We start from the raw sequence: 14,629 nt of genomic DNA, 5'->3' as shown, positions 1-14,629 counted from the left end.
AGACCGAACCCACTGACCAACACAGTCACCTGTCCAGCATAGAGATCACGGTGAAGCCCATATATCCCAAGGGAAGGGGAAAGTGAGGCACAGAAGCCTTAAGAGTTTAAATATGGGGCCAGCCTGGATAGGGATTCTGTCAAACCCACCCTTCATCTTGGCAAAAATATTTTTCACAAACATTTTTAAAAGCAGTTGCAAAACAATGTTTGTGTTTCTCACGGCCTGATACTATGGACACTACCTAGCAGAAATGCTAGGTTTTGCCCCTGTTTAAAGCTAAGTCCATGGAAGCATTTTTTTTTCCAATAGGGAAAAATATTCACTTGCAGGGTGCTGGAGACAGTTTTGTCAAGTGTGCACCTACACTGCATAATTAATGCAATCTTACACCACTTTAACTGCTATGACTGAATGCTATGGAATTCTGGGATTTGTAGTTTTGTGAGATATTTAACCTTCTCTGACAGACAGCTGTGGTGACACAATACATACAAATCCCTGGACTCCATAGGATGGATCCATGACAGTTAAACTGGTGTCAAACTACATTAATTCTGCAATGTGGCAGCAGCTCAAATCATTCCTAGTATCTTTAACATGTGACAACTGTCCACCAAAACTGCAAAACAATCCAAGTCTATTTTAGAGCACTATTTTAGTAAACACACTTTATTAGCAATTTTATTGAATTCTGTGCATGACTTTTTTAAACAGCATGTGTGTGTGTGTGTGTTGTCTGGCACTGCTTTTGAGATGCAATGCTGTTTGTTTTCTTTCCCTAAAAAAATTTGGCTGACCCAATACAGTATTACTCTTCAGCTAGACAGGTAAAAAACAAGCTGCAGAGCAACAAAATTACTACAGGCATCCTATTACCTTCCATCAGCCAGAAGGTTCAGCTTTGAGTTAACGAAAACACATTCTGATCATAAGAAAGATTTCTAACTGAGGTTCAGATAAGTGACACCTTGACAATACAGGGAACCCCAAAAGGCCAGACCTGTGAAGTCTGGACACTATACTTAAAGGTGACCAAAGGACTGCTCATTACCTGCCCTTGTAGTATTTGATACCTGTGCCATGAAATAGCTATTAGGATCAGCCCTACTCTGTTGCCCCTGGTGAGGTTATGGTTTGGCAGCAGCTTCCAGTTCATTAACCCAACACTGGAAGGACAGGTTATTCCATGCTGTGCAGGGAGGGAGAGTTTTTGAAGATCAGAAAAGCACAATAAAGGCTTTATGAGTAATTGAGTCAATGATGTTCATGTGGGTGTGTTGGGACAGGAAAAAAACTATTCATATAAAGAATGAGGCACCTCTCTCCCCTCAAAGATGTAACTGTTCTAATAATTTCAAGAAGTTATAAACCAGTGGTTCTCAGTCTTTGGTCATCCTAATGCTTTGGACATCAGCTCCTATAATTCCTGAACTTTGGCCGTGGTGCACAACTCTGGGAGCTGAAGTCAAAAACACGTGAAGGACTGAAGGTTGAGAGAACCACAGGGCAACATGCTGAAGTAGGGAAAGGGGAGCATATGTGTACAAATATCAGAGGGGGGGGGGGGAAGAGACTTTGAACAGTCCCAGCGTGTACTTGACTTCTCGGGTAATCTGTTGACCAAATATTTTCTTTGCCTCATCTATTCTTAAAGGATTTGGCTTTCAATTTATGTGTTTGCTAAGTATTTCAAAATTACAAGGAATATAGCTGAGTAATTACAAAAGCCAAGCATAAGGTTGTTAGTCTGGGTGCTGACTTTTACTACAGGTATACACATGCAGCTAGGATATGCTGTGATATTAACACATACTTTACAAACACTTTGAAAAATTATTACCTTGTCTGTAAATGGCTTGCTAGAATGCTAAATCTATTGAAGTGTTAAGCCTAAATCCAACTAGTAGCCCCAAGTAGTTTCACTGGATCAAGTCACACAAGTGCCAATTTATCTCCTTCTTTGGAGGTTTTTAAACAGAGATTGGATGGCCATTTGTTGGGGGTGCTTTAATTGCATATTCCTACATGACAGGAGGCTGGATTGGGTGGCCCTTGAGGTCTCTTCCAGCTCTATAAGTCTATGATTCCATTATTCTATCAAGTTCTCATTAATAGATCTATTTATGCTTCTATTTTCTGGTACTTGTTCATCTGTTTAATTTTTAAAAAATCAGGACTAACATTGGGGCAGCAGACAATATTGCAGAAATGCATGGCCTATGTCCTTAATGAAACACTGCAATTAACTCTAGCCATTATCTGTAGTATTTTGTGAGTTTGCTTTCAAGTGTTGTGTTGTTGTTGTTTTTTTAAAAAAACACCCAAACACAGATGCCTTCCCCCTCCCCAGCTGGTTAGTGACTACTCACATAGATTAGGCTGATAGTTAAAAAAAATGTCAACAACCACAATAACAACTGTGGTTTCAAGAGTCATAGGTACTCAGGGAGTAATCTTAAATGAACTCACAAAACAGCTGAATAAAACCACCACAGATAAGACTGCAGCAGCACAATTACAAAAAGGAACACTATTTGGAATATGACACATTTTTTGAAAATGGCATACTGATTCCTCATTCTTGGATATAATCTGTATCACTGATGGTCCAAAATTCCAGTCAGTAATGTTTGACAAATTGTGAAACTGTGGTTCAAAACAGTCGGGCCAAATAGAATGGCTTCTGGCTACTTTGAGGGTGTGGCACTTAGATGACGCACACCCCCAAAGCAGTCAGAAGCTGCTGCAAAGCCATCTAAGGCGGCCCAAAGCCACTGACAAAAGTAGTGGTGAAAATCCACTCCTTGCCAGCAGTCCATTTGGGACCAGGGTGGCGGTCTGCTTTGAGAGCAGGCCGTGCAGTCGCTACAGTCCCTGGCCAATCATGGGGCAATCATGGGCAGGGTGTCTAGAGGCTGCTCCTTCATGCCCATCTGCTTTGCCCCTCCAGCAATAGCCACAGTGTCTAAAATAACAGATGTCCCCTATACTCTATTGAGCTGTGGAATTCTAAAATATGGAATACACTCCAAAGGTCTTTGGAGAGCAGGATGAAGAATTAGGAGAGTTGTGTCTGGAGGAGGTTGGCAAAGGCTGATCTAGAAAGGGATAATATTTCAGAAGGTAGTAATGCTTCATCACTCAGAAATATTCCGGCTAAAACAAAATTCAGATGAACTAAGCTAAATTTAGGCTTAGGCTTAGTTTATTCAAGTTGGTTTACTAGGGATAGTACTCCACATCTGTGTTACTCAGAAGATCAGCTAACTAAACAGTCATTGGGTATAAGAGGAATACAATCAATCCTACAAAAAGCAAACACACCGCCATCAATCCTTGAAATCATTTGCATGACACAGGGAGGGGTTTACTTTCACACCAGGTGGATTTCTCTCTCCTATTAACTATGTTAGGATCAGTGTACATTAAATCCAGGTATTAGCAGTTGTACATCACACAAATGTTGTTCAGTACCCTTAGTCTTTGGTGAACAGGGAATTCTAAGGATATTTTTCACAACAAGCCAAGTAGAGTATATCCACTACAGATATAATTTATTTGTCCACTTTGCATTTAGGCAACACTCAGTACAAAAAGGTACAGTAGCAGCAACAGAAATTTGACGAATTAATTGAGAAACTATTGCAGATAAATCGGGTTAACATTAAGCAGGTTGTACGTGGATCAGAATAAAAGGGCCATCAAACATTCAAGAAACACCAGTAGGAACTTATCAAATTTCTTTTTGTTTCTTATGCATAACAAACAACAACAAAGTTGTCAACAAGGAATCTTCATGACAAGGAAACAAATGAGAACCTAAGAAATGGGATTTGTAGGATTCATTCATAAACTGACATCAGGGGTGGGCAGAAAGTAGATCTGGATTTACTATTGGATCTCAGGATGAGATGCAAGGATGTTGGATTCCCAGTCAACAACAGTAGCAGCAAGGTGATTCGCCATTTCCCTCAAATTAAATTTTTGAAATGAAGAAAGTTTGAGGTAATTTGGAATAGATTTTTGTATAGAATAGCTTTAGGTATCTAAAACAACTTTCTGGACTCAAAGGTCTTTAATTCTAAGAATTTGCCTTCTATACCAGGGCTCAGTTGATGGATTTCAACATTCCAGTCTTTTCCCCTTTGTTTGTAAAGACAGACTGCAGAAACTGAAATATGCGCTACTCTGTCTTACACTAGCAAACAAATATGGTCAATAAATCAGAGTTTCCAAATACTGAGTGCACTTTCATCATCATTATGATCTTGAGGCTGATAAATCTTTTGACTATCACTTGCAACATCACATCCACTGGTAGCAATTTTATGTTCATAGGTACTAATGACTGTATTTTATTTAAACCTATTAAAGTGTACACTGCAAGAGGCATCATAGTGTTTGTAAAGACAGATTTAGTATAAAAGGTAATCTTTGGGGAATCTCAGTACAGACATGAATGATATTGAACCAACTGACAATTATGTTATTCACTCAAAAAGTATGCAGTTGTAATAGCTCTTTGAAAGTTCTGCTCAGGAAACATCAGTGAAGTTATTCTGTATAAACCTACCTATTTGACATCCAAGACAAGTTCCCTGACTGGCAGGTATTCAAAGATAATTTATATATATATATTTTCATTTCCTAGTCCCAAGCTTTTGTCTCTTTGCTATCCGCCTTGACAAAGGGTCATGTGAGATCTGAAACACATTGAGCAGGTACAGATGTAAGATTACACTAAGCTGGCTTTCTGATGTAGTGCTCCAGATGTTGTTGGACTGCTACTCCCATCAATCCTAGCCAACATGGCCAAGGGTGAGGAATAATGGGAACTGCAATCCAGCAATATCTGGAGAGGCATACATTCACTAGCCCCATGCTCAATCATTGTTCCACTTTAGAGAGAAAAACAGTTTTTAAACATAAGTAAGCTACTCTGTCATACATACATAATTTTACTGATGTTTCATGAGCAGAACTTCCAAAGAGCTATTGCAACTGCATACTTGACTAAAGAAAACAATATACATACCATTAATTAATTAATTACAAATTGGACAAAAATATTATTTAAAAGTTCTAAAGGCCTCAATGTAACTTAGTCCCTTGCAAGTATTTTGTGGACATCAGACACAATGATGCCTTTAATAACATGATTATAAAACACACTGTCCTTTAAAATAAAACTGCTGACATTCTTTTTCCTCCAGAAAGCCTTTCCAAGAGTGTTGTGCCCATATAGCTGGTTCATGCCAGCAGCAGCATCACAGGGGCATCAGGTCACCCAACTCTCAAAGTTTACAACACCATGCAAAATTCACTTCAAAGGGAAGACAAACAAGCACTTTGATACCAAAGCAAATCCCAGACATGAATCTACATCATAAGAACTAGAAAGTGCTAATCAAAAAAGATAATAGAAGTTCTGCTAGTAATCCACTTGGCTTCATGTTTACTTCCCATGGCAATTGCACAGAATGTCATTTACAACTTCTCAGATTTATACAATGATTATGAAACACATTAAGATACATACATACATAAAAACTCAGGTAGATGTATATATTACCAAGTAGGAAGTTTTGGAAACAAACTGATCAAAACAGATTTTGCTCTATTGTATTGAGAATCTATATTGTTGGATATTTTTTCCTCACTTCCATACAAAGGTTTGAAAACATTAAAATTCACAGTTTGAAAAAGCGAGGCGCCTGGAAGTTAACTATTGAGAGGAGCCCATGAAAATAACTGTCACTTTCAAACAAACTGGCCCAAGCCCCAAGGATAAACATTAACACTATTTAAATCTGTAAATATTTGCCTGTCAAACTTCCCTTTAATCCTCTGTCTGAATGAAAAGGAAAATAAATGAGTTCTCAGTCAGCAATACAACTGAGATATATGAAGTCCTACTTCCTTGATCAATACCAACCCATCGTATCTGACAGCTGTTTTTCACCATCGCAGAACATTGTTTACAAGCATTTTTAACTGAACATTCTCACTTAGCATAGCTGAGGATCCAAAACATTAAGAGAACTGTGTCAATACAAACACTGCTCAAGACACAGGCCCAAGATGGAGCATTAATAATACTTAACTTTTAAAGATAATAGATCAAGTAAGAATATGATGCTCCACAGTGAATGAAACAAGATTTTGTCAAACATTCAGCTGGAAGTTTTTCTGCAGTCTTGCATGAAGGTATTGGACTTTGAACCAGATGTTTAACATACATTTTTTTCAAAAATCTGTACTACAGACTGTAAAACATCTGGCAGAAATTTTTTCATTGTTTTGGCTCCCTCAGTAGTCTAGGAGTACCTTGTTTCTCCACTGTAATACAGTACTCTCATTTTTGTCAGCATATGCCAGCAGAAGAAAACACACACTTATTGCTGATCTAGAAATAGATCCATCTTGCTGTTACCAGTAACAATCTGTGACCAAAAAGTAGCATTTTTAAATATGGTAAACATGTCAAAACAGAAAGCAGCTTGCCATGATTAACAAGGCAGATACTTAAAACCAGAAATGTATCGTTACTATTTTAACAAATAAAAGATGCACTGAATTAGATGCCATTTCATAAAACACCATGAACAGTTAAGTGTTGCAACTAGAAAAATAAATACACTGCTTGCTGAGCCTTACCTTTTTGTTTCTTGGAATTGCTATTTTTTTGCTGTTCATCTTCCTCGTTAATGGTAAACAGAACAGGAGTATTTGGCCTTACACCTGCCTTTTTAAGTCTCTCTTGCCGTATAGCAGTTGTCGAACCGGGCATATTGTTATTCTCTCTCTTTTAAAAACAAACCAACTACCATATATCAGTTCTGCACTCACTAGCTGCAAAGCAGCTTGTTCATTTGTAAGAGATCCAGTACAGCTGAATAGTCTGTGAAGAGCTGCTGAATAACCAACATCCACTTAGCAGAAGGCGGTCTGCAGTCTCCTCCACCTTGACAAGGGGAAAAAGGAGGCCTTCATGGAAGGCCCATCAGTTTGGATGCCTCTTCCTCCTGCTGCTGCCTGAATCTGTTCAGTCAGAGCCTGCTTTCCCTCCTGGTGCAGTACCTTTTCCCTCTCCTGGTAGCTTCTTTCCAGCTCTTGCACACTGAAATATTCAGCACGGAACCCAAGAGGAGAAAATATGATACGCCACCATTAACAGTTGCCCTGACAACAGTGACATATCCGAATCAAAAGGAGGTCCATGAATGTCGTCTCCTCAGCTGCAGGAAAGCAGCCTGCCGGAATGTTCCCGGTGTGTGTTTGCGTGTGTGTGTTGGCTGCTGAGGCAGAGCAAGCCAGCATTTCAAAGGGGAAAAAAAAAAAAAAGGAAAGGCTGAAACCACCTAGCAGGCTGGGCTGCTCCTTCTTCCCTCAGAGATGGGTGGAGGATGGATGGGGCTCCTGCTTGCACAAGCAGAGAAGTTTTGAGGACAGGAAGCTGGCCGACAAGCCTTCAGGCAGGTACGTGGAATTTGCCGGTCCCTCGGTTCATTTGTGGTTTTGGGCCAGTGTTAGCAAAGCCAGGAGCACTGCAGGCTTCCTAGCATTTCCCAGGACTGCTCACCTTTTGCAATGGGAAGGCAGACTCCCACAGAAGGTGGCTGTCCTCTGGAAAAAGCAAAACTCTCAAGGTAATCTGTGAGTGTTTAAAATGTCATAGTCACTGAGCAACTTTCACACTTTCCCTAAACTACCAATATTCCCTTGGGCAAATGTTAACCAATGCAGTACAAAGGTTACTAGCAAGAGGAGTAATTGAGGTGGGGTAGGACAAAGTGCTTTCAAAGTTTTCTGGCAGACAAAGTAGAACATAATAATGCCCTTTGTTGTTTATGGTAGAAAGCGTATCATAGAATCCATTTTAAATACCAACATTTTGTTGTTGTTTCTTTATTATTTACAAGATTTTTTATTGCGCTTTTCATTAGAAGTAAGAATATTCACTTTAAGAAGGAAATTATAATAAGGTAATAAAAAGCCCAACTAAACAGAATTTCTAAAAAGGCATATGGCAGGGAGACAAAACAAAGATATTGCAAGCCAAAATGTATGTCTAAAGAGAAAATCCATTACAAGGCAGAAAACAGTCATTAAGTGAAGAGCAATGTGAAATTTTTAAAACAGAAGTTCCATAGTCTATGCATTGTTATGGAGAAGGACTATCTGTTCCTACCAAATGGCAATGGAGGCACATTCAGAAAGGGCTCATCAGCCAAACACAAAGGATAGACAAGTGGACGCAGCCTTCAAGTTTATAAACTCTTAGGAAATGGCAGCTGGAGATTTCTATGTCAGTGGAATTCACTCTGGGTCTTTTAGTCTTATTTTGGTGTTTACCACATTGGATAGCTCCCTAAAACTTCAGACTAAAAGATGGAGCTGATTTGCTATCCCACTGATCAGCCACTGCTTTAATGAATTATTAGTGATGAATGAATTATTAGTGATCAGAGAAGTTTGTGCAGGAATGGAATGACTTGCTCCTTCATACTGATGCTGGTCAGAAGCATCTTCTTGTTTCTTCTGCTAATGAACTGTCGTTTAGCTTCCTATGAACACGTAACTGAATTAAAGGTTAAGCTTAGTTTCCACTGTTTGTTTGTTGTGTGCCTTCAGTTTATTTCCAGCTTACGGCAATTTTAAGGTAAACCTAGCATAGGGTTTTCTTGTCAAGATTTTTTTTCCCAGGAAGGATTTGCCATTGCCTTCCTTTGAGGCTGAGAGAATATGACTTGCCCATGGTCAACCAGTGGATTTTCATGGCAGAACTGGGATTCAAACTTTGGTCTCCTGGAGTCCTTAATGCAGCATTGAAATCACATCATGCTGCCTCTCTGTTTTCACTGACCACAATCAAAATCAGTTTGTCCAGATTCAAGCTTTTTTGGTTGAAAAATGGAAAATAAATGCTCTGAATAAATGAAAATAAGATGGTAGGATATGTTAAATGTGTTCTCATAAAGCAGAACAACGATTGAACATGTGGGACTAATGAATGTATGGCTCTACAGATATTGCTAGATTGCAGCTCCAATTCTCTCATTGTCAAGGGTTCCTCACCTTGACCATGCTGGCTTGGATTGATGGGTGCAGCAGCCCAACAACATCTGGACCACCACACTAGGAAGGCCAACCAGGAGACCTAGTGTAATCTTACATCTGTACCAGCTCAGTGTGTTTCAAGGCTCACATGATCCTTTGTCAAGGTATATAGCAAAGAGGCAAGAGCTTGGAACTTGGAGAAATGTAAGTTCTCTTTATATACCTGCAGTCAGGAAATGTGTCTAAGGCCCAAAACACATGGGCAAAATGACGTGACTTCAGGCCCCATTGGGAGCATGCCATTTACATGACATGTGCCCCAAACGTGGCCTGAATGGCACCAGCGCAGTCTCCTGCCTCTCTATTTGGCCTGTTTGTTTTGGGTATTGGATATCTAATAAGTAGGTTTACACTGAAGATTTTCTCTCAAGTATCCTTAGCAGAACCTTCAAAGAGCTATTAGAATTGCACATACACTACTTTTTGGGTAAGTAGCATAACCTTCAGCTCCATCGATAATATACATTTCTCTACTGAGGTTTTCCAAACATTACTGTTTATATTGAATCATGATGCTTCTTGCAGCAGAGGATCATATCTCTGTTTCATCTAATAAATAATAAATGGTGGCTTCTTATTGGTAGTGTATTTTTCTCAGCTGTTCTTGAAAGAGGTAATAAAATTTCTGCCAGTGGAAAAATTTTTTGGGGCGGGGGGGGGGGGGGGACATGTTCATTTGCAACTAGGGAAGCTGGTGTTGTGCAAAGTAAAATCTTTAAAAGAAAAACTCAAGTATTTAAACCTTCAGAGAGAAGGCAATTTTTTTAAGCTGCCTTGAATTCTACATTCTAAAAGAAAATTAGGGCAATGCTATGCATTGCGACTGCTGTGAGAAACAGTAGTGTAACACCAGCTGTTTTGTGTGGAAAACAGACAAAGTGAGAAACTGAAATGTGCCAGGCCATGGGTCTTTAAACCTCTCTGCCTATTAAGTTTCTCAGATGCAACTATGCATTTGTTCAAAGGAATGCAAATACAGTGGACCCTTGTTATACGCTGGGGTTTGGTTCCAAGATCCCCCATGTATAACAAAATCCGTGTATGCTCAAGTCCCATTAAATATAATGACATAGCAAAATGGCGTCCCTTATAAAAAATGGAAAATCAAGGTTTGAGATTTGAAATTTATATTTTTTTGGAACATTTTCAAACTGTGTATGCTTGAATCCATGTATAAAAAATCTGTGTATAAGAAGGGCCGACTGTATGTACATCTTAATCCATAGCAAAGTCTCCATTAGTCTGAAATGACTTAAATGCACACAACAACAAAATCAAAATATTAATCCATCACAAGGAGTTTGTTACCCTACTAAGACTTGCCCAAGGAGAAATTACTGTGGGACCGAACAGACAGGCCAAAATAAAGCTGCTTTGGGTCACTTTGGAAGTATGCTGTTTAAATGATGCATGCATCCTAAGAGGCCGGAAGCCACGCCAAAGCATGCTACAGTCCTAAGGACTGGAGTGCAGCTTTGGTGCAGCCTCTGGCCTCTTAAGATGCGTGTATCAGTTAAACAGCATACTTCCAAAGTGACCTGAAGCAGCTTTATTTTGGCCTGTCTATTTGGGCTCTGTGTCTCACCTCACTGTCACACTGAGAATGCAAGCTACTACAGCCTGAAATTTCATTTTTGCATTGCAGTGGTGTGTGTATGTATGTTTTCAGGTCAGCTGAGGAAAGAAAGAACTTTTGGTTTTTTACAAACACCACTGGAAAATGACCAAACGTCCATAGGCCAGTTGAGATGTTGGGTATCCAAAGCCTTTGTCATACTTGAAATTGGCTCTGCCACTAACCTCAACACCACATGGGTTTTGAGGTTAGTGGCAGAGCCAATTTCAAGTATGACAAAGGCTTTGGATACACAACACAGGGACGTAGCTAGGATTTTAGGAAGGGGGGGGGGGGGGAGCCGAAGAGCCGCCATTATAATGGGGGGGCTTGAGTGCGGCGGCGCAGCACAACACACCATTCATTTTTTTAAAGGGGGGGGGGGGCCCCACCCCCCCAGACCCCCCCCCTGGCTACATCCCTGCACAACATCTCAACTGGCCTATGGACGTTTGGTCACAATCATATGTGACCAGTGACCTGTCATTCTGTGGCTCCTCTAGCACTTAGAAAGTTACTTTAAAACAGAGTAAGTTACTTCCAAAGCCCCAAAAATATAACTACAATAAGTAACTTTTAGAACAGAGTTGATATTCACAAAAGCTCAAGCAATAATAAAAATTTAGTCATAAACTGCTACTATATTCCTTCCCTCCTCCCCCTTCCTTCCTATTTTTTATATTTTTTAAAAAACAGTAGCTCTTTCTTTTCTCATTATTAAAAAATACCTGAACTAGTTATTTTTAATTAATTTTAACAAGCAGTAGAAGGCTGTACGCAAAGAGAAAATACAGACACTTTTGGTTAAGTATAGGCAACTATCCTGTATTTCCTCGAGGTGGTTGAATCCACATCTAGAGATGCAATACACTAACTTGACCACAACTGCAGTTTAGCGAAACCGATTTGTTTCAATGTCCAGCGTTATGGTGTTTGCAGCCATTTCAGTACCAGTAGTGGCTAGTCTCTTCCATTTCCTTGGACTAGTGAATTGGTTTTGGGTTTTAGTCTGAGATTTAAAGGAGTTATTTAGGTACTGAATCCTACTAACAATATAGGCTCAGCACCTATTCAGTCTACAGTAAAACCTGGAATGGATCCCCTGCCATTCCACTAACATGGATGCTACCAGCCTCCATGGTTCATTGCTTGAGAAGAAGCATGTCTTAATTTCCTTGTACATCAAGCAACTTTTCTGTTTTTCAGCCTGCAGGGTTATTTGAGGAAAATCTCTTTAAGTTTACATGTAACATTTGCTGTGGTTCATATGTATGTGAGAAGTGTGTGTGTGTGTGTGGGTGGGTGGGCGTACACATGTGTACTTTTAAAAAGCAGATTTACACTAAGTTGTTAAAAGTACTTTTGTGTTTTAAATTAATATTTCAGAACTACTGGAAGCAGGATGTATGAGGCTTCATCTTATGGTGAAATACCTCCTCACTGTTTTCTTTTTCCTTTTAAGTTGACAGACTATGGTAGATGTAGCAAAATGGTCCCTACAGTAAAACTGTCAATTGAGGCATCAGGTCCTGGCATCACATTTATAATCTATAGTGTTATATCTGACAATAGACTCTTCCTGACTGTGGTTGCTTGGCTGTACTCTAGCATCACTTAGAAACCAGTTACTGTGCAAGATTATATATATACTGTATATACTTGGCTATTAGTCAACCTCATGTATAAATTGAGGTCAGATTTTAGGGCCAAAATTAAGGATTTTGATATGACCTGAGGATAAGTCAAGGGCAAAACTTAGGGGCATGTAAAAATGTTCTAAAGGATGAAGCAAAGGAAAACAATGCCACAGAACTTACAAAGCCTTAGCAGGCATAACTGTACTCACCCCAAGGCTAGCTGGATGAGAGAGTCAGGGGGGCTTAGTGCTTCCAGGATATATTACATTCTTGCCTTTCACCAGGGCATGGTTCCTTTTTAAATGATGGCTAAAGTACTTACACTGACCCATGGATAAATCAACTCAGTTTTTTGGGGTCAATTTTTTGACCAAAATTTCTAGACTTATACACGAGTGTATACAGTAGATAAAATAGGGGGTTCTTAGTGTTTTGCGGTCTAGGACAGAGTCTGAAGGTAAACTCTCTCCTTAACTCTAAACACGCCTCTGGGAGTCCCTGCAAAATGTTTAATTCCCCCATTCCATCCCCACTTCTATTATAATGGCAAATGTTTGAGCAGTCATTGATAAATGACAGATGGGATGATAGAATTCTAGGGGATTAGTTAGCTCAGGGGACATTCACAGAATTTATATGGCTTATGTCCCCATAAGGGAAATGGCTATTCAGATGTAAACAAAAGGCACATATTATAGAACTGGTTTTGCCCAGTGTATGTTTCATTCTTCCCTCTTGATAGGATTACTGTATTCTCATCTGCAACAGGATAGCTTGGCTCTGTGACACAAGGGCGTAATAAGGTGGAAAATGCTTTGAAGCGAAGGATGTGAGACAAACAAAAACAAAATAAAACCCCTAGTCACTCTCCACCAGATTACCTTACAATGCTTATTCAGACCACCACTAAACTACAGATAACATAAAACTTTAAGAATTCAGCCCACAAACTCTAAAACAGATGATATAAACATTGCCCTAGAGAAGTGTCCAATATTCTTTCAGTGACTGAGTATAGCTGTGCAAAAAAGAATGCCTGTTGTTGTTGTTGACTCATTTGCTACCTGCAAATAACACTGGGCCTTGAGGTGTCTTAAAAAATATTAAAACAAATATAGATTAAAATACATACACAAACATCAGTAAATCTGTTGGATTTCAGAATAGTCCAAAGAGTTTATACTGGAAAAGTGTTATTTAATCTTTCCCTAAATTAATAAAGGCGCATTACAGACTGCCCAAAACGGGCGGTCTGCTGGCGCCATCATTTGCTACTCCGAGGAGCCCCAGTGGCCAAACCGCACGGCTCCTCGGCGCAGCAAAAAAGAAGCCGGAAAAAGCAGCTTCTTTTAGCGCTGTGGAAATGGTGCCGCAAGTGGCCAATGGCGCACTCATGGTGTCACGTCTGCGATGTCAAGATGGCGGCGCCCGTGTAGAATGGGCGCTGCCATTTTGTACGTGCCGAGCGCGTGCTAGGTTTAGGGGCGTCCGGAAAGGACACCCCTTTCTAACCCTAGTACGTGCGCGGCACGTACTTTTTGCCCGTGTGGAACAGGCCACAGTGTCCATTCAATATATAGATATATTGACTCAAATGGTGGCTCATAGCAGGAGAAGGGCCTCGGAGATCGCAACTGCTCCTGGCACAGATTAAGTAACTGGGAAAAGGACTGATCTTGAAGGAGCCCTGAAGCCAGAAATAGGCAGACAAGAGTCACAAGACCTAATTTGCTTTTGTACTATAACTCTAAGACCAACCAACTCGATTGACCAACTGCTGGACTGTGGTCCACTCGCTGGCCACAGCTATTTAAAACAAGTTAAGTGAAGTGGCACAATAACCACTGTAACCACAACAACTAGGCTCTTTTTTTAATTGTCACGGTTCCATTCCATGAAACTCTGGAGTTTGCAGATTAGAGTTCTTACTTTGGATGTATGTGTGTTTGTGCGCCTTCAGATTGACTGTCAATTTATGGCAACCTCATACATTTCATAAGGTTTTCTCAGAAAAGCAATACTCCACAGCGATTTTGTCAGTTCCTTCCTCTAGTCTACAATACTTGTTATTCATTTGCACTATACCATCCAAGTATTAACCAAGGCTGATCCTGCTTAGCTTCCAAGATCTAATAGGATCTTTAGGATTCCCTTTAATTTGCTTCATGAGGTATATTTTTTTACTCACTAGAAAATACAATATTGCTGGAAAGTTAAGAGGGTAGGAAACAAAGAGGTAAACCACATACCAGAT

General features: G+C 39.9%; 1 protein-coding gene across 2 annotated transcripts in view; it reads right to left on the bottom strand.

Moving 5' to 3' along the window:
• The window catches only part of MAP7 (microtubule associated protein 7), a 135,328-nt gene extending 128,011 nt beyond the window's left edge, over nucleotides 1–7,317 (bottom strand). Inside the window, exon 1 of one of the 2 annotated variants that reach the window (XM_042471149.1) lies at nucleotides 6,661–7,317. In XM_042471149.1, the coding sequence (XP_042327083.1) occupies nucleotides 6,661–6,793 (133 nt within the window). In that variant the 5' untranslated portion in view covers nucleotides 6,794–7,317. The remainder of the gene's footprint in view (nucleotides 1–6,660) is intronic. The other variant, XM_042471159.1, reaches the window with a different exon arrangement.
• Between the last annotated feature and the right edge of the window lie 7,312 nt (nucleotides 7,318–14,629).

Source organism: Sceloporus undulatus, chromosome 1, assembly GCF_019175285.1.
Source record: "Sceloporus undulatus isolate JIND9_A2432 ecotype Alabama chromosome 1, SceUnd_v1.1, whole genome shotgun sequence".
Classification (NCBI taxonomy): domain Eukaryota; kingdom Metazoa; phylum Chordata; class Lepidosauria; order Squamata; family Phrynosomatidae; genus Sceloporus; species Sceloporus undulatus.
The sequence above is the reverse complement of the archived record's forward strand: the minus strand, read 5'-3'. Positions and strand labels throughout refer to the sequence as shown.